At 37.6% G+C, this 25405-nt stretch overlaps 1 protein-coding gene across 29 annotated transcripts in view; it reads left to right on the forward strand.

Moving 5' to 3' along the window:
• Positions 1–25405, forward strand: part of UTRN (utrophin) — a 555518-nt gene that overhangs the window by 357235 nt on the left and 172878 nt on the right. For 4 of the 29 annotated variants that reach the window (XM_060419793.1, XM_042253583.2, XM_060419794.1 and 1 more), the window contains exon 1: positions 1–16292. This exon is cut by the window's left edge and continues 52492 nt beyond it. The exons of the other annotated variants lie outside the window; for them this stretch is intronic. In XM_060419793.1, the coding sequence (XP_060275776.1) occupies positions 16242–16292 (51 nt within the window). In that variant the 5' untranslated portion in view covers positions 1–16241. The remainder of the gene's footprint in view (positions 16293–25405) is intronic. 29 annotated transcript variants of the gene reach the window in all.

The raw sequence follows: 25405 nt of genomic DNA on the forward strand, positions 1-25405 counted from the left end.
ATCTAGAAAGATGGCACTGATGAATTTATTTGCAGGGTAGCAGTGAAGAAATAGACATGGAAGCAGGCAAGGAGGGAGAGGATAAGTATGGAGAGAGTAACATGGAAACTTACATTACCATATGTAAGGTAGATAGCCAGTGGGAATTTGCTGTATGACCCAGAGAACTCAAACAGGGGCTCTGTGACAATCTAGAAGGGTGGGATGGGGAAGGAGATGGGAGGGAGGTTCAAAAGGGAGGGGACATATGTATACCTATGGTTGATGCTTATTGATGTTTGACAGAAAACAACAAAATTCTTTAAAGCAATTATCCTTCAATTAAAAAAAATTTTTAAATGAGTGGTCATCATTTTAGAATTAGAGTTTCATGGAAGAAGTGGGGAGGGGACTTTAAAGGTAGAAGTTTAAATTTGGGTTTATCAGAAAGAACTAGATAATAATATATTTTAAGGGAACTACAAATATACTCAAGGTCTAGGTTCAGGTGCAAGTATTGCATGCAGGAAAAACAAGAAAATGAGTTTAGCTTTGTCCAATGAAGAGCAGGTTGGATTGGATGGTTTCAATGGAAATATGCAAATTTCTGTTTTTTCTAAATAATTGGGCTTTATTAAAGATTTATGTCAATTATGCCGAAGCAACACTGAGACTGGGTCAGAAATTGTACTGCTGTATACTTCTATATACATACACGTGTTCACTTTTCAAAATGATGTTTTGAATGTACAGTTGAGTTCTTAGTGTCTATGGCTCACCATGGGACTTCCCTGGTGGCTCAGATGGTAAAGAATCCGCCTGCAAAGCAGGAGGCCCAGGTTCGGAAGATCCCCTGGAGAAGGGAATGGCTACCCACTCCATTCTTGCCTGCAGAATTCCAAAGACTGAGGAGCCTGGAGGGCTACAGTCCTTGGGATTGCAAAGAGTTGGACAGAACAGAACCATTAACACTTTTTACATGGCTTGCCATATTTGTGATTAGGTTATTATTTTCATCATCTTCCTGAAAAGAGAAAAACCAGTAGGATATTGTTCTCTTTAATATGTCACATACGATTATAAGGTTACTTTTACTTTTGCAAAAGAGGGATATATATGTGAATAAAATCATGTTTCCTTAATTGCGGAAGTGAATCAGTATCATGTAGGAAAGCAAAACCCTATAGAAACGTGTACGAAACTCAGTTTTATTAAGGAAAAATCCTAATCGTCATCTTTGTCAAAGGACAGAGATAATACCATTTGATGTTTAATGTCCTTTATTCAAGTCAGACAAGGTAGGTGCAGTGCCTCACAAGCAGTAGGGTACTCTTCCCAAGAGATCTGGGGCAAGAGTGAGGTGTGTGTGTTTTTTTTTTTTTTTCCCCAGTATAAATTTATTTGGCTGCATTGGGTCTTCATTGTAGTATGTGGTATCTTCACTGCATTATTCTGGATCTTTCGCTGAGGTGTTAGGATTCTCTAGTTGTAGCACAGGGACTTATTTGCTCTTTTCCAGATCAGGAATGGCATCTGTATCACCTGCATTGCAAGGGGCAACTGGGCCACCAGGGAAATCCTCCAAGAGTGAGTTTTATTGCGTTTAGAAGAGGCAGTGTGGAAACAAGGACATGGCTGGCTAAGAAGTTGGAGTTTCTTATAAGGCTGAGAGGTCCTGCTTTCTAGGGTAAGATAAGCCAGCTGTGGTTGATTACGACTGGTGGATGATGCTGTTTCCTGGACAAGAGGTGTTTCCCAGAATTGCAGGCTGACTTAGATTCTGATTTGTGACCCAAGCTGGGCTACTGGGATGGCCTTTATGTGGGTCCATACAACTTTCATTATCCTCTTATGCTGTTTTAAATGAACTTGAAAATTAGTATTGGAAAAGTCTCTCTGACTAGTTCAAATGGCTGATGTTTATGTCATGTTTGATCCAGATATCCAAAATATAGATTTGCATACAAGGTACAATCATTTTCTAAACTGAATTAAGCTTCTGGTATAAAGTATCAGAATATTTGGGGTATAATGACCTCTCATCCAAGTGATTAAGAATTAAAAGAATAAAATTCATAACACATGTGCTATTATTTAGTTTTATAAACTGTTAATAACCTAATAATAAGTCTAAGAGCTTTATAATAAAGAGGAAATTATGATAGCTAGGTACATGTTTAGTTATATGTTTGATCATACATTTATTTTTTAGAGGCCTAATGTATATTTTTCCCCCCAGCAGTTTTTTGGTTTTATTTTTCCATAGTGTTTTTTTTAAAAATAGCTATCACTTCATAATTCTTAGTTTATCAGAGAAACCAGCTTTATCTCATTTTTAATAAATACTGCTAATGAATTCAAGTCTAGTTGGCATAGATTCTCTGGTCTTGGAAGTATATCCATACCAGTTATGAAATTGAATTCTTATTCTTATTTAATTTTTTTCTTTCTTGTTCAGTCTTGCAACCCCATGGACTGCAGCACTCCAGGCTTCCTTGTCCTTCACTACCTCCCTGAGTTTGCTCAAATTCATGTCCATTGAGTTGGTAATGCCATCCAACCATCTCATCCTCTGTCACCCCTTTCTCCTCCTGCCTTCAGTCTTTCGCAGCATCAGGGTCTTTTCCAGGGAGTTGGATCTTCTCATCAAGTGGCCAAAGTGTTGGAGCTTCAGCTTCAGCACAGTCCTTCCAATGAATATTCAGGGTTGATTTCCTTTCGAATTGACTGGTTTGATCTCCCTGCCATCCAAGGGACTCTCAAGAGTCTTCTCCAACACCACAGTTAAAAAACATTGATTTTTCAGCACTCAACCTTCTCTGTGGTCCAGCTCTCACATCCGTACATGACTACTGGAAAAACCACAGCTTTGACTATATGAACCTTTGTCGGCAAAGTGATGTCTCTGCTTTTTAATACATTGTCTAGGTTTGTCATAGTGTTTCTTCCGAGGGGTAAGCATCTTTCAGTTTCATGGCTGCAGTCACCATCCACAGTAATTTTGGAGCCCAAGAAAATAGTCTGTCACTGTTTGCATTGTTTCCCCATCCATTTGCCATGAAGTGATGAGACCGGATGCCATGATCTTAGTTTTTTGAATGTTGAGTTTTAAGTTTAATTCTTCTTTGCTTTCTGCCATGAGGGTGGTATCATCTGCATAACTGAGGTTGTTATTTCTCCTGGCAATCTTGATTCCAGCTTGTGCTTCATCCAGCAAGCATTTTACATGATGTACTCTGCATATAAGTTAAATAAGTTAAAAAGAATCATTTTGTCTGTCCTATTATTCTGCATAATTTCATCTAATGCAATAGAATTATAGTTTAAAAAGTTACAGAACTTATTAGATACTGTTTAATTATAAAGTACTTTGTTTTGAAGATGTGTTTAAAGTTATTGGCTCTAAAGACAATTTTTGTATTCCAACTTGGACCTTGCACCTAGTTCAATTTGAAAATAGAGAAAACACAAGAATTTAGGTAAATGACACAAATATGATCCACATGATAGAGTGGAGCTTAGCAACACTAAGATATTTAGTACAAGTCAGTAAGGTATGTTAATAACTGGAGACAAAATATCAAGGGTTAGAGGAAATATGTAAAAATCTGAAGAGAGTAAAATGAACCAGAAAAAGCAGCCTTAAAGGTGGTGATTAAGAAATTTGTGCTGAATAGAGGAGTTGTTGGGGCTTAAGGAAACAAAAAAAAGAAGTCAGGGGAGGGAAAGAGGTAGAAAGCCTTGTTGGTGAGTGTTCTGAGCTGCTGGGAGCAAGGTTCTGACTGGCAGCAAGTGGGAGATGCCCATAGTTTGACTGCTAGGGAGCGGAGGAGGGAGAAAGCAAGCACCTCTTTAAAAAAATTTATGTCAAAATGGTGTTCAGTGATCCATCACATTGAATCAACACACCTTTATGGAGAACATTATTTAGCACACCCTAGGGGGGCACATTTCTCTTGGTCTTTGAACTTGAAAACCTTTTCTTGTTGATCTTTAATATGGGTCATTGAACAGATTCTGTTTCCTGATTAGATAAATGGTAACAAGACTTAGGTCGACTTCTTCTATTTTACTGTACTTACTTAACAGTTCACTTTGTCAAATTTCTATCCCCTCTACAAGATTAAGGAAATTAGTGGTTACAAGGTAATGTAATTTATTCAGCTTGAAAAGTTACTGAGGCATATATTTTCCCACCTTCTTAACCATCATTTATTTGTTAGAAGCATTCCCTGAAGTGTATGATGAGTCAACATTTCTTTTGCCTAAGTCCAATAAAATCAAAGCATTATTTAATTTAAAATGTTATAAATTATGTACATGTTAATGTTCTTTTCTTAACATTTAATTGGAGACTTTTTCTCAATTCAGTTCAGTTCAGTCGCTCAGTCGTGTCCCACTCTTTGCGACCCCATGAATCGCAGCACGCCAGGCCTCCCTGTCCTTCACCATCTCCCGGAGTTCACTCAGACTCACGTCCTCACCAAAATGTTCCTAGGTTCCTCTGTGTCTGGTATTTGAACAGAGAGGCAACTAATTAGAATAACAGAACAGCATGATTGTCATTCCTGCATTTTTATAGGTTTTTTTTTTTTTAAGGGGATTTTTTTTTTAAGGAAGCTGTGCCAAAAAATGTATTATATTACTAAATATAAGATCCACACTCTTTCATAAGGCACTTTTTCACCTCATTATCTAGACACTCCTTTATTTTCTATCATAATACCAACCAAAAAATGGAATGTTTTCCCAAGTTAAAAAAAAAAAAAACCTTTCATGCATAAAAACTCAAACTGCTAAAACAAATATATCAGGAGGTGGTTTTTGACAGAAGATCTTCTCCACTCCAAAAGAATTTCCTGAAGATTACTTTAAATAGACAAGTCCCTTAGTGTGCTGAGAATCCAATCAAAGAATGTTCCAAGTTTTAAACACTTTCTTTTATGGGCACACCTGTTCCTAATATTCATATGTAAATGCATGCTATTGACATGTATGTCCCAGCGTGGGGGGATAAGTGAAAAATGGTTTGTGAATTGCCAGTGTTGAAAAAACAGCCAAGATGAGTTGGTCTACTTTTGCCATATACTATTTCGTCCTGCTAACCTCTCATCCTTTCATCCCACTCCCAGAGAAGAGGGTTGGAGACAAAGTGAAATTTCACTCAAGGAAGCATCCTCTGTGTTATACTACAATAAAAAGTTAAAAAAAAAAAAACTTAGAATCTTGAAATATTTAAAAGGAACACACTCTGTGGAAATAGAGGAAACTATTAGATCATACTAAATTAGGTAATGCTAAATAAATTTTACTCTCCTATTCTAGTTCTTAGTACCCTTAGATCAAAATACTCCAAATTTGTCACTCTAGTGTGCTTTTAGTAAACTGATCTATTTAATCAAATCCTTAAAGCCCATAGTATTTATAGCGGTATTTCTGTGAATTGTGAATCTGCTCACATTTGTTGTTCATGAAATTGTGGAAAGATTTTTCATGTATTTTCATGAACAGTTTTGAGTGTGAGCTCCTTCAAAATAATACTTTCATGGCTTTTTAAAATGGTCACTTGTAACTGTACCTGGTACCTTGTACCTAGTACTACATATGGATGCATAAATAAAGGACAACATATACTGGACAAGTGTTAGACTTTATTTTACCTCTGCTGTTTCACTTAATCTCAACACAAATCTGTGCAATTGGGGCATTATTAGAGTGCTACTCACCTTATATGGAAGACTAAGTGGATTTGCTATAGCCATGCGTTCCAGGAAAGAAAATCACTCAGAAGGACAATGCAGAGAGTGGCGTGCAGTTTATTACACCGGTGGGCCCACGGCAGAGTCTTCCTTAGCCAAAGACCCTGACCAACTTTTGTGAAAACCTTATATACCTGTGTACTGCTCAAGCCTACACCCCCAAATTCCTTAAACCTAGCCTGGAAAGTGTTAAAGGGAGATACAGTCAGGTTACAGCCATGATTCATAATCAGAAGGGTCAGCTGGCTATACGTTGTAGCCTACACCAACCAATGGGTGCCATAAAGATTACAAAGGTGATTGACTACATAGGGGATTATTACATTCTTTTTGGCGATGGGAAACCTTGGTATGGAATCCGGTGTTTGGGAAATCTTGATATGGAATCTGGTGTTTGAGAAATCTTGGTATGGAATCCGGTGTTTATCAATCCGGGAAGCCAGTTCGGCTATAGATATGTTATCCCCCTGGCTACCAGGCACATAGTCCAAAGCTCACTGAAAGTGCAAGACGGAGTTTCCTTCTTTTTTCGAGATGGAGTTCCTTTCCTCCCTCAGACTCAAAGAGCTCTTGCCCAGTGTCAGACAGTGAGTTGACCTCAGATTTGCCGTGTTGTCATGGACTCATCTGTTCCTCCCCTAGCTGTTGCTCCCTTTCTCCCCTCAGTAACATAATTAAAAGTTGCAGTCTTTTATCCTTATTATTGTGCAACTATACCTGTCACTCCATTGTTTTTCAGTTTATAGTATAAGTGCAGCTTTATCATGATGATCCATCCTTCCTTATTTGGAAAAGTCACCAAGAGCAGGAGGAAGAGACCTCCGGGGAAACACAATTTGAAAAGAAACTCCATTTTGTTTCAATGTTAAATTTTAACTTTCAATCCCGCTGAAGTATTTACTCAACTGTCAGTAAAATGACAAATCTTCTACCTCATTTCACAAGAGGGCAGCACTTTCTTTTAAAATTTAAAGTATGACTCTTAAAAATATAGTCAGATTAACTTTTTCTGTCTTGAAGTTAAGCTTGAGTGATTTACAGAAGGGCTGGCACCTTTCTTTCTCTGGGGAAATTTAAGAGTAAGATAAATGCAAAATTTTAGAGTAACTTGGGATCCTTTCAGGAAATGAAAAGATGAATTATAATAACCCCTGGAATTGTTTAAAGTTGTGAGATGAACTACTTCAGTAACTTTTTAATTATGTAAGAGTCTAATAAGATCATGGCTTTCTCTTCAATTTTAAAATCACATTAAGGGCGTATCATTGTAGTAAATTCTGGTTGTTTTACTCTTGTCAATTAAAAACTATTTATTGGACAGTGGCTGTATGTTAAGCAGTCTACAGGGCATTTGAGGCACCAATGAACTTTTTCTCCCTCTTTTTTCTTCAAAGAGCCTAATCTCTAATGAGGTGAAAGGAAAGTTAAAACAAATTCACAAAACAACCTCTAAACAAAACATGCTCTTAATACCTGTAGGTAAAGTACAGGGTGATAGTGCTGCATACTGGAGATAGCCAATGAGGAAAGAAAATTGTTGAGTTAAAGCTGTGTAATACAGGGCTTTGAGTAGAGGGTGGAAACTGAAATGGAACTTAATGGCTGGGTAAAACTTGGACAGATAGGAAAAAGGGAGGCTATTATTTGAGAGGAAAAGATCCTGTCACTAGAGAAACAGTGGAGTATGTATTGCAGAAAGTTAGAGAAATGTCCTTGAAAATATTGTGTGGAGATCACATCTGGAATTGTATGGCAAGGTCACCAGTCACATGTGAGTATTACCTTTAAATTAAAATTAACTAAAATTAAACAAAATCAAAATGTAGTTCCTCAGTCACATTAGCCATGTAAGAGCCATTCTGCTCTTAGGTACATCAAAAATAGAGAATATTTTCACCATTGCAGAAAGTTCTACTGGACAATGCTGTATTACAGTTTAGATATTTTGGGATTGGGATGTGAAGAATCATTAAATAAACATAGAAGGGCTGATATGATAGTATCAAAAACTGGTAAAAGTAGCAATATGTTTAAAAAATGAGATAAGTTTTATTATTTGGCTCTCTGGTTAATTATAAAAGGGTCTCTGAAACAATATTCCAAAAAGGTTTTGTGCAGTAGCAACATTGCTTGGGTACTTGGTTAGCCTCCCAAAGTTAGAATTTTGATGCCAGTATTCCTTTTATAAGCCTAAATACTAGATTTGGTGTTGTGCTCTCAAAGGCGCTATTACTTCAATCATCTCATAATTTTATTTTAAAGTTAAAACACCTGCCAGATCAAATTTTGCATTTAAATAGTGCTCTGAAGCCTTCGCTTGACAATATTTAATGTAGAGCTAGTGGTTCAGTGGTAAAAAAAAAAATCCTCCTGCCAGTGCAGGAGATATAGGTTCAATCCCTGTGTTGGGAAGATAACCAGAGAATGAAATGGCAACCCACTCCAGTATTCTTGCCTGGAAAATCCCACAGACAGAGGAGCTTGGTGGGCTACAGTCCATGGGGGTCACGAAAGAGTTGAATACAAGTCAGCGACCAAGGAACAACACAGACATTATAGACCTCCTTCTACTATTTGATATAGCCTTAAACAAGAAATTGCCAGGTCACGGTGTCCCATGGTTGCTTAAGCTGCAGTTGTACATTTCCTGCAGTATTTTGTTAAAGACACCCACTCCAGACATGGCAAACAAAGCAGAGTCCATGGATTTTTCTCTCTCACTTCTGTAACTTAGATCCATGAAAGAAATCGCTGTTTGTATTTGCAGCATCTCTTAAGCCATTAGTGGACTCTGGTCCTCAACTCTCTCTGCCAACCCACCAGTTCAGATCTTGTAGCCCAGTTTGCAAGGTAAAGCCATACTTCAATGGCCTTGAGCAACTCAGGCTAGATACTCTTTTTGGGGGTGTATTTCAATGGGTTTTATAAGCATTTCTCCTTTTTTATAGGGTAGAGTATCACAGTATTAGAGGACAACAGGAGTACTGGTTTCCTTAGAAAAAGAATAGTTTGAATTGTACAATGCCTATTTAGACACAAAGTTATTACTTAAAGAAGCTGGAGTTACTAGTTATAGAGTAACTTATGAGAACAAAAAGGCTTTGTCTCCATCTCTTTTAGAAAAGTTTACCATTGACCAACCCACTGCTGTGGAAGCCTTGTTTCTATTGAGGTTTGATTTGCTAGAATGTCAGGCCATCTGGCACCTCAAAGTTTCTGAAACTTGCAGAGACAAAAATGATTGTCTGCAGTGGCATTTACTTTCACGTCTAAGGAGGCTACCATTTTTAAATAGGTATCTACCTTGAAAGATAATTTCGTTTTACTGGGAAATTTCCCATCTATTTCTTGAATTAATTTTGTGTAGAAAAAGTAACATGGCTCTGTAGTAAAATTTTCACACAGAATAAAAGACAAAATAAAGTGTCTCATTGTAGGCACTCACATCTCCAGCCCCCTCTTAGAGGTATCTGTCTTATCTCTTTCCAGAAATATTGTCTGCATTTCATATATTGTTCCTTTATGTAACTATATCAATTATCTCTGCTTTTTTAGTGTATACATATATATCCAATATACATGTATGTAATTAGAGATTATTTCTTATCTGCACATAGCAGTCATCTCCGTCATTTCCAAAACTGTACAGCATTCCATTATAGGAGTACACCGTAATTTATTTACATAGTTATCTACTGACAGACATTTAGATTGTTTTCAGCTTTTTGGTCTGTCACATATGACTTACTGTGCATCCTTGTACATACGTCTGGTCGCATGTTTGAAAATTAAATTCCTAGGGATAGAATTTCTGACTCAAAGTTTATATGCATCCTAATGTTTGATGAATTTTGCTAAATGATCCCCAGCCCCAAGTTAGGCGGATTTTTAAAAGTCAACTCTGCTGCTTTTAATAATCTTCAGGAAATGTAATGGCTTAACTTAATGCTATCAAACATAGGAATTCCTCATTCCATAATCAAGTTTTATTATGAGCTGGATAATGCATTGTCTGGGTTCACTGTCTATAGAGTACTTTATTGAAACTTTTTGGGGAGGAAATAAAGACATAATGTAGAACTTGTTGCTTAGTGTAAACAGATTAGGGAATGGAGATAAAGATACAGATAGTAAATAAAATTAAATATCCTCAGGGAGAAAAAAGGATGACTATACTCTTTGTAGGAAGCCATATTTGTAGGTATAAGAGGTTTGTGTGGTACGTGTATTGATTAGTTATTGTTGAGACTAGTGAGGGTGAATTATGCTTAGGGGGTCAAAGTAGGCTTGGGGCATGATTTTGCAGAGAATTGCAGGTGAGATGCTAAGCAGGAAGATGGCAGGAGCATGGATCAGAGCTGAAGCAATAACTCAGCTTTGAATGGATTGGCTTACAAGCCTCACAAAAGCCCCACCTCTTTTATTGTACAAAGAAGCCTCTCTGATCTCACTAGGTTAGTCCGAACTTCTTCATGGTTCGCTGAGTGTCTAGTTCCTTAAATCCATACTGAGATTGTAGGAACACTGCCCTCCTGGGAAGAGTACCAGTGTTTTACTCGGGAGTGAAAACAGTACCTTCGATTTTGATTTATCTTGACACATTCATCCTTATTATTAAAATTTGTATTTTAATTTTGGCTTTAAATGTCTCAATCTGAAGAGCTGCAGAAAGTTGGAAAAACCCTTTAAAAATCTTTAAGGACCTTCTTCAAAGCCCTTGCAATTTAGTTGCTTATTCCGCTATCAGAACACATCTGGAATTGTGAGGTTCAGCCATCTGGGATGGTTTCACTCTTGTCTGATGCTGCATAGTTTTTAGGAAGGATATGGTTTTGAAGCATTAACTTATCTTGGCATTATTTTAGTCACCTAATAAAGTACTCTCTGAATCACTAAATATTGAGAAGATTGCTGAAGGCTGACCCCTGCACCAGGTTGACTAACTCAGAAGCAAATCAGCTGGCATTTTTCTTCCTCAGACCCCACCGCACCCATCCGCTTCCCACAAGAAGAAAAAGCTCTTTGTGCCTTTGAAAATGTCAGGAGAGTCTTCTGCCTGTAGGTTATGGAAATCTTATATTGACTCTTTTATTTTACAATTTATAATGTTTATTTCCCAATTGCTACCTGCATAATTATCAAAATAGATGACATTATTGAAGGGATGAATGTGCAAAATAACTCTTTGTGCACAAGCATGTTGCCTAAACTTCCTGGGATAAAAGGAGAGTTCCGCCTTTCATCAGGGGGCTCAGGCCTCCATTTTAGAGTGAACCTTCTGCCCTTTAGGGCTGTATATTATTTTAAATAGCTACCAGCTGACAGACTGGGTTGCTGGCTGCTGTTAACTAGAAGGCAGTAATGTATTGAGTAGTCTTCCCTTAAGAGAACTACAGAGGCAGTAGACAATGAATGGGAATCTCAGATCATGATCAGGGTCTAGAAGCTATTTTATTTCTGACATAAACCCCAAGTTAGAAAGGTTATGAGAAAAGACAATTGTGTATAGTCCTTTCAAAGCCATTAGAATCGGGATCTTACGTCTGAATGGCTTTGTAATAAGTAAATTTTTCTACCCAGGCCTGAAGCTCTTCATTTTGAATAAAGCCATGATGTACCGATTTATTTGTAATCACCTATTGACCTCCATATGCTTTGCTTTAGAAACTCCCAAGAAGGCTTTCTTTTCTTTTTGTTATCTTGATCAATGTGAAGAGAAACCTGTTAGGTTTTGCATAAGAAACATACTTTTGTCTTTACAGTGTTTATAAATGTGAAGTTTATGTTTAGTGGGAAGGGTACTTTAAAATCCATTATTTGGGTATGGCATAAATTGTTTTTCAGCAAAGCATTTAGACTTCTCTTTTTGCTTATATTTGACTGAACCCTAAAAAATGTTTTCTTGCCTTGATGAAATTGCTAAAAAGTAAGTCATCTTTTAACAAACTAAATAAAATGCTGTTTTGAAGTGTAAAAAGTTTTTAAATTAGCTTATCCTTTGAACATTTTTGCCAAAGCCATATGTACATGTAGCTCTCTTCATTTTGGCAGTGGAATGTCATTTTTATTAACTAATATAGGTTTAGATTATATTGATTCCATTATTGACTTTTCCTGTTCTTCTCTCTGGTTCTGTAACCTTCACTTTCTCATGGGACTATGTTGTCTACATTTGAGACATGAGTTATTTAACTGGAGAATCTTAGAATAGTCAGTGTTTTTTGATCTGTTACAAACAGATTGGTAGAATTATGTTTATTCCACTTGAAGATTTAGTGCACAATTTCCTGGCACATTAGTTTAGACTGGCAAAATGTCAGTTGCTTCAGATTTCACCATCCAGTTTACTAAGTTTCTGTGCTGATGTATTGCTTTCACTGGGGGCCTGTTTTTTTGTTTGTTTTAATAATTACAGGATTCCAGAAGATAATTTATCAAATACGTGCTTGGTTAAAAACAGAAAGGACTATGGAGGTGTAAGGAATATTACCAAGAAGTTATTTTGTGTACAGAGTTTAAACTGAGAAAATATTCTTATTTATAGATGCCAAACACAAACGCATAGTAAAACGTGCTCACAGTTATAAAAACAATTCACATTCATATTTTACAGGTTTTACTTCTAATGTGTCACTCAGTTACATAGGGCACAGTCCTTTTGAATAATATACTAAATATTTAGCTATTTGAAATTTATGGAGTATCTTTGGACTTTACATAAAATAATTTGTCTTTAACCCTTTAAAAATAAAATTGTTAATGTCACTTCTGCCTCAATTAAAAACTAACACTTTTAGTTATTTTACAGTGTTTTAGTGAAGATATAGTTACAGTCTTGTTAAAATTAGGTGAGAATAAAAAATTTTTGTCTTTTAAATGGTTCCATGTGGATCCATTTTTCTCTGAAAGAGGATATCATCATAGCTAGGTTCATCACTGTCTTAGTTTTTGGTATTTTTGAGGGCGTGCATGCATGCATATTAAGTTGCTTCATCATGACGCACTCTTTGTGATCTTATGGACTGTAGCTTGTCAGGCTGCTCTGTCTTGTCAGGTTTCTCTCCAGGCAAGAATTCTGAGTGGGTTGCTGTACCCTCCTCCAGGGGATCTTCCAAACCCAGGGAGGGAAACTAGGAGTAGGGAGCTTTGTTTAAGTATTCCCTTTTCTGCCAAGTGGAGGATGTTAGTTCTGAGAATGAGTTCTGAGAATGACATTTGCAGGGACCATCAGGGCAGTGAGTGATGGGTAGAGCCTCTGACTTCTGGACACCCCACTCTTGAATTCCATGTGGGAATTCTTCTTCTCTTCCCTTGTTGTTGTTCGGGCACTAAGTTGTGTCTGACTCTTTGCGACCCCATGAATTGCAGCACAACAGGCTTCCCCATCCTTCACCATCTCCCAGAGTTTGGAGTTTGCTGAAATTCTTGTCCATCGAATCGGTGATGCTATCTAACCATCTCTTCCTCTACATCCCCCTTCTCCTTTTGCCTCCAAATTTTTCCCAGCATCAGGGTTTTTTCCAGTGAGTCAGCTCTTCGCATCAGGTGGCCAAAATATTAGAGCTTCGCCATCAGTCTTTCCAATGAATATTCAGGACTAATTTCCTTTAGGATTGACTGGTTTGTTCTGTCTTTATTTCTTCTAGAACTAAAGTGCCAGCTTCAGTCATGCTGATAAAGTTCCCTCTGCTCTTTTCTTCAGGGAAGGTACCCTAACCCACAGGGTGCTGCTTCTTTTCCCTTGTAAAAATTAGTCTTGCCTAAGGATACCAGATATTCGGAGCTCTAATTGTATCATGCCATTCTTGTCTTGGTATAAAACCCCTTTAAACATAAGGCTCTACTTTAGGGAGAGACTGTGTTCCTCCTCTCTGTTACAGAGAGTTTTTATTTCATTCACTCTTCTGATATATGCATGGAACGGAGTTGGGGGTGGGGGCGGTTCATGTTTGCACACGTCTCTGATCACAGTCACCCAGCACCCTGGGTGGTAGTTGGACGTTTGCCCAGCTGAGAAAGATTGTTCTTTTTTTTTTTTTTTTTTCCTCTCTCTCTCTCTTTCTCTCCCCTTTACTTATTTGTTTTTTGTGGTGGTGGTGCTGGAGGTGGTGTCCATGCTGGTGGTTCCTTTTGTCGTGTATTTATGTAAAAAGTTTTATCTGTTGCTGCTGAGAGATCTCAGCGTGTGGCCCCTGAACCCTCCGAGATCAGGGTTGCCCTGGTCAGTTTCTGTGTAAGTTTCTTCACTCCGTTTTTGATGATTGGTCTTCATGCTGATGTCAGTGCTTTTTTCTTCTGGATGTACACTGTACAGACTAATTTTATTTCTAAATTTCTGGATAACCGGTGTACTACGCTTGTGTTTGAAATTGTAGTGTCTGTGTATAAATCTGAAATGGGCAGTTTGAAAACACATTCCACTAGAGATCTCATAAAGCCAGCTTGCCTCTGGGGACATGTTGATTTTTATGAATAAATGATGAAAATATTTATTAAAACCTGTTAAGTTTTGTATAGATCTGCATATGTAAAACACATGCTACTTCAATACTGATAGGAATAAGTTGGGAATGACTTGGAAAGAAAAATTGTTTGCAAATCCAAAAAATAGTAACTACATTGTATAGTGTTCCCCTGTAGCATTTGTTTTTTCCTTTTGTTTGGAATCTCTTTCTCCATATGGTTAAATGAGTGCTAATAATTTTGATATTTCAGTAATTCAAATAGCTTAAGTAATTCAAATTACTTAAGTAATTCAAATAGCTTTTTAGGAGATATATTCTAATTTCAGGGTTAATTTTCCTTTGCTCTAAGTACTGATGCAAAAAAAAAAAGCTCAGTTATATTAAGATTAAATTCATTCCATTTGTGATAGTGTCACTTGTAAGAGCATTACATATTTATGATGAAATTCTGCACACAATTAAAGAAGTATGTTTCATATTTTTATTGGTATATTAAATAGCTATGTAATGCAAAAACAAAATCACATTTTTGCCTTGGAATGATGTCCTTAATAGCAGTGCAAAGAATATATCATTTGGATTCAACTTTTTCCTTGAAAGCATTTAAACTCTTAAAACTTTGTAGAAGATAGTGTTTCTCTCGGTGTCAGGAATAATTTAACATCAATATAGAGGGCACATTTAAAAACAACTAGTTATTGCTCACATTTTGAGTAATTTCACTTAAGTTTTATTTCAGAAACAAGTAGATTTCCCCCCCATGAAAATAGTCAATGAGATTTAAAAAAAAAATACTTTCCTTTTAAAAAGACTTTCCCATCCATTTTGCTGTTAAAACCTCATTTAGAAATAATGCAGTTGATCACACTTATTTTGTTTGATGATTTGTATGGTGCTGTGCTCCCAGCCCCTCATGCTTTCATGGGTGGGCTCTGAACTGGAATATGGGTCCTGTGATTATTCAGACTGAGACAATTTGAGAGGTTCTGGTACTGCAGATCGGGGCGGGGAGACCTCCAGGAAGTGGGAGTGAGCTTCACTTCAAACTGTGTGTGAGGGGTGGTGGAAGGGAGGATGCTGATTAAAATAATAAACAACTGCTTGAAAGAGAAGTGGATTACCACACTCCTGTCAGATTGGCCTGGGGAGCTGCCAAAGCTGATGAGGCTGCCTGCCCTGTTGCACACGCTGCAAGGGGGACCATGAGACCTGCTGCTTAAACTTTTCTCTGGGTGCATAGAACCACTTTTTAAATAACTTAGTTCTGTTGCACTGACACAGCATCCCTTAGGCAGAGCTTGACTTAGGGAAATGGATTGAAACTAGCTTGGTGGTTACCATAGCAACACAGGCTGCTGGTGTCTGTGAGAGTGCAAGCCGGTGGCCTCTTGTCCCGTGTTTGGGTGTTTCTTCAGACAGGAGTGCCCTCCTCGCTGTTCGAACTCCACATAAGTCATGCTTTTTGAAAACTGGCTCCTTACCCAGGATTTTTTTTTTTTTTCCCTTTTTCTTCCTGAAACCAGTGTGAATGGAGGAAGTTGGTAATGCTTGGCTCTTTATTTTAATTCTTTTTTTTTTCTTTCTTTCTTTTTTTGGCCTTCTCTCATGCAAGTTTCCAGGATATAACTTCTTTTTTTTTTGCTGTGCGTAATTGAGACCAAACTCTAAGCTTGGGGCCCAGGAGAGAACAGTTGTGGGCTGCAGGTCATTAGTGAGGTGAACAGAAGGGACTCCTAAGCTTCCCAGAGAAAAAGGAGACCATGCCAGCCTCGTGGAACGCAGCTAGCAGAGAACATACCGACAGGTCTTTTCCTTATGAACTCCGAAGTCCATGAAGTCCTGGAGCCTCAGTGAAGTGGCTAAAATGTCCCAACGCAAGCTGCTGCTGCTCATGGACCATAGCTCAAGGGCAAGGCTTGTAAAGGATTTTACAAAGGATTTTAAAGTATAGCCAGAAAAGATACGGTTTTTAGAAGTTAAATGCTGTTGTCTGAAGGAAGTTTGCCGGAAAGATGTAGGCTTCAAGGGCTACTGGACAATGATTGGTCTGAACTTCAGCTTACGGGAATTGCTGACAAAATTTGAAAAGGTATGCAGAAAGCAGACTTCACGAATGTACTTTTTTTTCTCTTCTTCCTTTCCTTGTCTTCTTTTTTCTACTATGCATTTGGATGGCAGATATTCTATCAATTCTGATTATTTAATATAATTTCTAAGGCATTTAATTTGATAGCCTCTTAAATTTTTTTTTTTTTTTGCAACTAAAGATTGAGTTAGCAATCTTTCCTTTGGTCTGGAGGGCTTGTCATGATGCCTGTCAGTTTTAGAATTTCACATCAGAAGAGATCCTTTGTAGTCAGGTCGGCTGGTAATTTAATTGAAAGTTATTTTGGAAAAAAAAAAAAAAAACAACCAGTAACAACACTCTGTTTTCATGCCAGAGTCTGACTTCATCACGCGTGGGTTCTATTTTCCATACCCCTCAGGTTTCTCTCCCTGCAGTGGCCAAGCACTGACTTTTCTAGCCTCATTTCTGAAGTTTTAGTTCTGAGAGTTGGGGGAGGATGCCTCCCAGGGATGATGGCCCAATTGATCCTAGACTTTTCCTTTTTCTTTCCGGCTGGCTCTGTCTTAAATGTGGAGTGCTTGTGTGCACCGTGGAGCTTTCATGCTTGGATCTTTATTTTTGCATTTAGTTCTTTTTTTTCCATAGGAAAGTTCTTGGCACAGTCTAAGACTGAGTCTAGCCTGCCAAATGCTACCTTACATTTATAGTTAAACAAAACAGAAACCCCCAGCGTGCTGCTCATGGGCTCCTGCCTTCCTCAGCTTTTGGATACCAAACACCTATCTTCTTTCAGTTTCCCACGTTTAAAGGAAAGAAAAGGGGCAGAGGATCTGCTGTGCATAAATCAATTACTTATCAGTTGTTAAAGATGTACTCAGGGGCTTTCACCACAAATACCCTATGGTTCATTGAATGTACAAACATAAGCAAGACTATATTGAGTCACTGAAAGAATAATGAGCTTTTTCTTACAAACCCACAATTGCTGGAGGAAAAAAGCATAAAACCGCGTCATTTTATGAAAAGTTTGAAAGCTTTTCCAAAACAGTTGCAGGCATTGCTCGCCTCCTGATGGTAGAAGCAGTGCAGTGAAAAGAGAATGGAAGAATTAAACTTCTCCTGGTCAAATGATCCCTCCTCCTGGCTTCTCTCCTTGCACCCCAACTGTCCTAGCAAGGGTTGTTAACTCAGGACTCACTTTGACCTCTCCCTTTAATACGTTATTAAGCACCTACATTCCTGAGGATAAAGGATGGTTCCTGGTTAACTCACCCACCATTTAGAAGGGGTGGAGGAGATTAGAGAAACTTTCTTTATGGCAGCTGGTAACAGCAGGTGACAAACTTTATGACCATAAAGAGGTCTGTTAGCTTGGTTTGCATAGATTTTTGTTTCTTCTTAAAAAGGTATAGGGCATATGTTTCATAAATAATTCATTACTTAGACCCCCTGAGAAGCAGTAATTGTGGGCAATAGCTGGACTTTTGTATTGTAATTGCTGTTATTAGTCTCCAAAGCCTAGGTCAGATCCCGGAGGTTCGTAACCTGCCTCAGCCTTTTGGCCATTTGATTGACGAAGTTATAAGTTCTGGTCATATTGCCTTGTTTCCTTCTTTAATTCCCAAACTTTAGTACCTGCATGTTTCTATTTTAGTAGTTAGATTGACAGTAAAAGAAGCTTACTGGCTTAGTCCTGTCAAAGGCTTGATTTAGGATTTTTTTTTTGAGAGAGCAAAATCAAATAAACAATTTTGTTGCCATTCATCATCTGAAGTTCTCCATATATATTTATTTTTGTTTTAGATGCCTTTATAAAAATTTATGTGAAAGTTAATCTCTTTGCCATATTTCATTTTTAGGAAGTTGTCATACGTGAGTGTATTTTTCTCCAGCTTAAGTCTCTTTTTAAAAAATCCTTTGTGTATTTTCACAAAAGCTATCTCATATATTTAGCCTATGCTACATTGATCCCTTGCCAGGAAAACTATATTATGGAAAGGTACCACTACGTCACAGCTCTCAAATACAGCTACATTCCCCCCAGCTCTGGAAGCAAAAATGTCATTTCTAGGGAAAGGCTAAGGCTTACTGCTCTAAAGCAAAAGGCACATGATACCTTTGGAAACTGAATAACAGTCTTCCCACAGTCCCTTTATTCTTAGTTTCCTCAGTCTTATCTTTTCCTTAGTCTTAGTGATCTGCTTCTAGAGGGAATACTAACCTTGGTGATTTAACACTTTTCTCTTCTCATCAGTAACTGTGATCAGTTCAGTTCAGTCACTCAGTCATGTCTGACTTTTTGTGACCCCATGGACTGAGCATTCCAGGCTTCCCTGTCCATCGCCAACTCCCAGAGCTTGCTCAAACTCATATCCATCAAGTTGGTGTTGGACCATCCGACCATCTTATCCTTTGTCCTCCCCTTCTCTTCCTGCCTTCAGTCTTTCCCAGGATTAGGGTCTTTTCCAATGAATCAGTTCTTCGCATCAACTGGCCAAGGTGTTGGAGCTTCAGCTTTAGCATCAATCCTTCCAATGACTATTCAGGACTGATTTCCTTGAGGACTGACTGGTTTGATCTCCTTGCAGTTCAAGGGACTCTCAAGAGTCTGCTCCAACTCCACAGTTAAAAAGCATCAATTCTTCAGCGTTCAGCTTTCTTTATGGTCCGACTCTCACATCCATATATGACTACTGGAAAAACCATAACTTTGACTAGAAGGACCTTTGTTGGCAAAGTAATGTCTCTGCTTTTTAATATGCTGTCTAGGTTGGTCATAGCTTTTCTTCAAAAGAGCAAGCATCTTTTAATTTCATGGCTGCAGTCACCATCTGCAGAGATTTTGGAGCCCCCCAAAATAGTCTGTCACTGTTTTCTGTTGTTTTCCCATCTATTTGCCATGAAGTGATGGGACTGGATGCCATGATCTTAGTTTTTTGAATGCTGAATTTTAAGCCAACTTTTTCACTTTTCTCTTTCACTTTCAATAAGAGACTCTTTAGTTCCTCTTTGTTTTCTACCATAAGGGTGGTGTCATCTGCATATCTGAGTTTATTGGTATTTTCCCTGCAATCTGGAGTCCAGCTTTTGCTTCATGCAGCCTGTGCTTCAACTATTAGCTGTAATAGTTCAGGCTTATGCTCGGGTTCTTGGAGCAAAAAGGTATTTTGCTGGTGTCCTGAAGCCTTTTCAGGCTTTAAGAAAGCTGGAGTCCAAGTTTGCCATAGTCATGGGTTTTCTGAATAGTTGCAGATTGGTCAGATAACTGAAATTTCCAGGTGATAGCCGATCTTCAACATAACTTCAGGACAGCAGTTTGTAAATTGAAAGAGGGTATCTAGTTCATGTTTTTGAAGTTTAGAGAAATCTAGTGGTTTGTGACTTACATTGTGTATCTGTTCACACATAGATGTTTGGCATATGGTTAGGGTCTGTAATTTGGTTAGCTAGTCCCAAAATGTGTGATGCCAGAATTGTGGTTTTCCACCATAAGCAGGATGGGCAGATTGTACCTGGTACTCAGGGTTCCTGGGGACCCAGGTGGCAGCAAGGGTTCTATAGTGTTTCCTCATGGTGACAGCTCACCAGGGATCAGGAAACCCCAACTGAAGGGAACCATGTGTTCTCCAGAGTAGTCTTAAAGAGGAGATCGAAACAGAAACGTCTCATCAGGGGAGGATGACCTTATGGCCAGAAGTACCAGTCCGCAAGCAGGTCCTAATCACTCAACCAGGTGATGAGGTGAGAGCATTTGTATCAGGGTGTAAACAAAGAGTTCACACTCACAGTAAGCTGATCCACTAAAGCACATTTCTGAAGCCCAGCCTGTGAGTTGTTTTATTGCTGCTTTGATTTTAATGAATAAATTTTTTCCTTGAAATTACTTCATAAAGAAAGTATGTGACGGACTTAGTGGCTGTTAATATTGTCATACTTGAGCCACCTACACTATGTACTGTGTGTCCCATTTATTTATATAGTAGTCACAGAGGATAGAATAATGGACAGTTTTAGCTTGGTGACATTTTGAGTGACTGTTGCCTTTTATTTATGCATTTCTGCTACTTGATGATGAATGATAATAGTAGTTCTTTAAGGGTGTGTATGTGTGTGTGTATGTGTTTCTGTAAGTCCACCCTCTTGGTGAATTCTTTGGGAAAGATGTTTCTTAAAGTGACAAGACAGAGAGAAACCACTCAATGCTAAATTTCCTTTAGGATTTTGATATCCTTTAGGATGACCAATATTTAAAAATATAATTTCAAGCTATACTTTGCTGCTCAATCTGTAGTGTCTAATTACAAAAAAATTATCCTAGAAAGACACAGTATCCAATTTCAAGATCTACTCTTTCTTTAATATATATTTAGTAAATATTTGAGAAGTGCACACTATATACCAGATACTGGGCTGAGTTCAAAGATGGGGTGGATAACAGGGAAGACCTCCCTTCTTTGAGCTTATAGCCTAGTAGAAGAAAATAGACCTTAAATAAGTGTACATTATATGAGTCTGTAATTGAGCAAAAGGAGGAAGCTGTAAGTAAGTGTAAGAGGTAGCCAGAATCTGAGTGCAGTGAAGTTTCCTCCAGAGAAATGACATTTAAGCTGGGACTTAAGATGGCTTTAAAATTAAGGAAGGAACTGAGGTTGTGTGCTGATATGTATATGGTGGGGGTTGTGTTGGGGAAGAAATGGAGACTTTTCTGGGCAATAGAACTGCTTTTCACAGATTAGGAGTTGAAAAGTTGGGTGCCCAGGACTGTAGTTTAAAATATTTAAAATACAGAAACCTTTGAGTTTTCAAACTTGTTCGATTTTATTTATACAGTCCTATTTTGGGAATTATGGTAGGACAATAGTTAAATTACATGAAAACATTGGTTAATAACTGTTCTTAAACTCATGTTCTGTGCAGATCAAGCCTGCTTATATAAAGTGTGCCTCAGAAGGAAAGCCACTATGTTTTAACTCACTAGGATGTTAGTATGTTTTAGTAACAGTTGGTATAGAGTCAAGGATTTTGAACACCTTTTTTTTCTTGTGAAAGATATCTTCCTTAATAGCGGTGTTTGCTCTGTTGAAATTTAAAATGCAGTTTGTTTATTGATTCTCTGTCATTTCAAGTTGGCTTCTTCAAATTGTCTTGCAAGTGCAGTTAATTTAAGTTTGTTCCAGTTGGTAATTTAACTTTTTTCCTACTCAATTGTCTAACATGTATTTATAATCACAGATAATGGGAAAAGAACATTACTGGCATTGATTTCTTACTTTTTAAATGCTCCTATATACCAGGGGATACCACTTTTGTGTGTGTGTCAAAATGTGCTTCCATAATTATCAGTAGAGTGGTTGAAACTTATGGGATTAGCTATTGAAAGAAAATATAATTTATAAATAATTAATTGAATGCTTTGTTGACATCAAATTAATTGTAATAATTAATTGACTAACTGCAATTGCTCACCATTCCAGAAGTCTCACAAACTGTCTCAAAGCGTATTTACATAGCACATAATGACCTTTGCAGATATTGTTTGGTTGTGTAATTTTTAGGTAGCACCTGCCTAATTTTAAAGATACTCATGATCCCTCATTTTCAAAACCTGAAATTTTGGTAGTGATCTTACTGGGCTCTCAACAATCTATCTAAATGGTCTCTGATTTCTGGTCTTACTTTGGAAAGAACAGTAGATTTCTTTTTCCCTAATGCTTAACTTTGTTGATTTAGCCTGAGCCTTGGGATATAGTTGGGAAGTTTTTGCTAACCTCACTCCTTTGCCTTCAGGAAAGGGGTCAGAACTCCTTCAGAGAAAACATTGCAATGGCCATGTAGGGTTAGGTAAATATGCCATGCAAGAATAAACCAAAATTATGTCAACAAAGGGGATGAATCTATCCTAACACCAACTCTTTTTTTGAAGTTTTTGAAGACTTCCTAGTAGTACTGTTATGAATTTCATTTTCTTATCAGAGAGCTAAAACAGTTCTGTTTACTGTGGTCTAAGGAAACATTTTTTTCCTACATAATTATAGCCACTATTTGATCCTTATAAAGAAATAAAATGTATGTGATTTACAGTATAAAGTGTTTGCATATAATATCTCTAGGGGTTATATCATTAGAGAAATGTTCAGTTAAGGTAAAGCTGGTATTAAAATATTAACTATTGAGTAAGAAAATAAATAAATGCTTTTTCTTTATTTGTGTAGTTTATTTTGACCTGGGTAATGGGTGTTATGTATAAAAAGAGTAATTGCTCATCCAGTGAACCTCTGTGAATTCTTGTAACTGTTTTCTGCAAAGTTTTTCTGTAAGTGTGCATCTTAGGCTTTTGATGGTATTTTACTTAGAGTGTGTGTGTGTGTGTGTGTGTGTGTGTATGTTCAGTCACTTAGTTGTGTCTAACTCTTTGTGATCCCATGGATTGTAGCCCACCAGGCTCCTCTGCCCATGGAATTTTGCAGGCAAGAATACTGGAGTGGATTGCCATTCCCTTCTCCAGGGGATTGTCCCAACCCAGAGATCGAACCTGTATTTCTTCCATTGGCAGGAGGATTCTCTTCTACTGTGCTTAGTCGTAAAGTGCCATTACTTAGTACTGTGCCATTTACTTACACAGTAATATGTAATCTCTTTATTCTAACCCTTTGCTTTCTGTAACCTCTGCATGATGCTTACGTTATTTGAAGGGGTGTTGAATTCCTGAAGTATTCTGTTTTCAAAATCTTAGTTTAACTGCTTGACTATGTTGCTAAGGTCCCTCTGTGCACATGACTGGCTTATGTTAAATGCTTGGAGGAGCATTGCTTTGTGCTTCTAGAGGGATTACATTCACATAACTAATTATCAATAAGCATTTCATGCTTTAATGTCTCTTTAATGGTCAGAGGCTTTCAGGTGACAGAGGTGAGCATTAGTGGGGCAAGCTGGCCAGCTATGCAGTGAGACTCAACCTCTTTCATAGAACTTTAACTTATTTTAGCATTTGATGTTACATCAAGGTCGTGATCTGACAGCCTCCCATGCTGGCATCTTGATTTTAAGAACCTGTGCATCATTACACAGGGATCTATGAAGGAGCATGATTCATTAGCCGCATGTAATTCTAAATTTCCAGTGAGAAGTTGAGGCAAGGCTTTGCAATGCAAGCTTGTAAGTAATTTTAGATTCTCCATGTTACATTTTTAAAATGAAGAGATTAAGCAAAATGATTGCCACATTTCCTTCTAATTATTTGTCTGATTTTTCTTGGCATTACAGTCATTAATATGCTAGTCAATCAGAGGAACTTATACAAACATTAATTTATGCATTTTACAACAGTCTATATCTATATCTATCTATCTACATCTGTTTTTGTGTGTGACAGAAACTGTGTAGGATACAGAAGGAATATTAAGATGATTGTCTTAATGCATTTGACCAAATAAATATACCACCAACTATTAAATTAAAAAAATAATGTATGTTGGTTTCTTCTTCTTTGATCATTTTCTGGTTGTTGATTTTCTTCTTCACTTTTGATGAGGCGCATGTGTGGAAGGGTTTTCTGCATATTGAAACTTATATTCCAACATGAGTGTATGATCACTGCTGGTGCAGTTAATCACAACTTTATAGAAATACTTATAATCATTGACTGGGCCAGTGACGTAGTTCTGTTTTACTCCATTTGTAATTGTGGCCAGATTGGAAAACCCATCACTTGATCTGATGTGAAGAGCCAAATTTGCTTTGTGCTGTTGGTATCCAAATTTCCTCATGTTGTGGAATGCTCCTGTGAAACTTACACAATTGTTTATGAATCTTATGTCAATGCCTTTCTATGTCTCTTCAATATGAAAAGAAGCAAATAGGCTGCTTCAGGAAGCTGTGTTTTGAAATTGCCTTGTGATTTTTGGTGTGGTCCACTGATAATGATATTTAGGAACCTGCACAGGAAATTTGAGGCCAGTTTCTCCTTGGCAACGCAGAGCTTATTTACTCTGTCACTGAGCTTCTTGAGAAAAATGGCTATAATACATATTAACAGCCTAAGTTTTAAAACTTGGCTTTCAATGTATCTCCTTGGATGTCTTCAAATGCACTTAAGTACACAAAAACAGAACAGTTCTCTTCTAAATGATAGGACTGTGTTGTTCAGGAGATGTCATGAACGATTCTTCCAGCAAAACTTTACTTTTCTTTCTCTTTTGTACTGAGAATTTCTATTTGAAACATCCCAAGCTAAGATTATATCCAGATTGCCATTTGCATGCATAATGTTGCTCAACCTGAACCTTGAATCAGTATCTGGCTGTGTCCCACTGATTCCCCATTAGTGTCTGCTCTGTACTGTCTGGGATGGAGGTGCTAGTAAAGTAGAGAAGAGTCAATAGTCCTAGAGTTTTTGTTTAGTGGTTACTGCTAATTCTGGGTGTACTCAGATTACACTTTGCAGGGAGACCTGGTTTGGCTTTGTCATTAGATAATCCAAAGACCAATGGGTTTGCAAATTTGGAGCATGAATTTTGCAGAAGCTATCCATCAGACTTTGTGTTCACCTCTTCCACCTCTCAAATATGACTCCATTAATGCTAGATATCTCAGATCTTCTCAGAAGTTTTAATACAACAGTTCTATCCCTTAACCTTATGTAATTGTTATCTTTTTACCATGCTGATTGGAGTAATGAGGCACAAAAGGCTTTTCCATGTGTCCGAGGTCTGTAGATGCTTGAAAAACAATTACTTTGATGCTGGCCACTAAGCTCTGGTTCTTTTTTGGGGGGTTGGAGGGAATGTTTCCCCCTCTTGTTTTTTTTGGCTGTGCCTCATGCTTTATGGGATCTTAGTTCCCTGAGCAGGGATTGACCCTAGGCTTTCTTTAGTGAAACTGCTGAGTCCTAACCCCTGGACAGAAGGGAAGCCCTCTAAGCCTTGATTCATAATGGAATACCTGAATTGCTTATCAGGAGTGAGTTCTAAACTAGTAACAGCTTTCTGAGTATTGGAAAAAAATCTGTTAATTTTTTACCATGCTCATTTAGAATTGGAAAAACTTTAGAATGAGGTTTATTAGGGAAATTGAAGATGAGAAATATAACAAAACTATGGTGTTTAAGAGTTTGCTCTCCTTTTATTAATTCTCAT

The sequence above is a fragment of the Ovis aries genome, chromosome 8 (genome assembly GCF_016772045.2).
Source record: "Ovis aries strain OAR_USU_Benz2616 breed Rambouillet chromosome 8, ARS-UI_Ramb_v3.0, whole genome shotgun sequence".
Taxonomy (NCBI): Eukaryota; Metazoa; Chordata; class Mammalia; order Artiodactyla; family Bovidae; genus Ovis; species Ovis aries.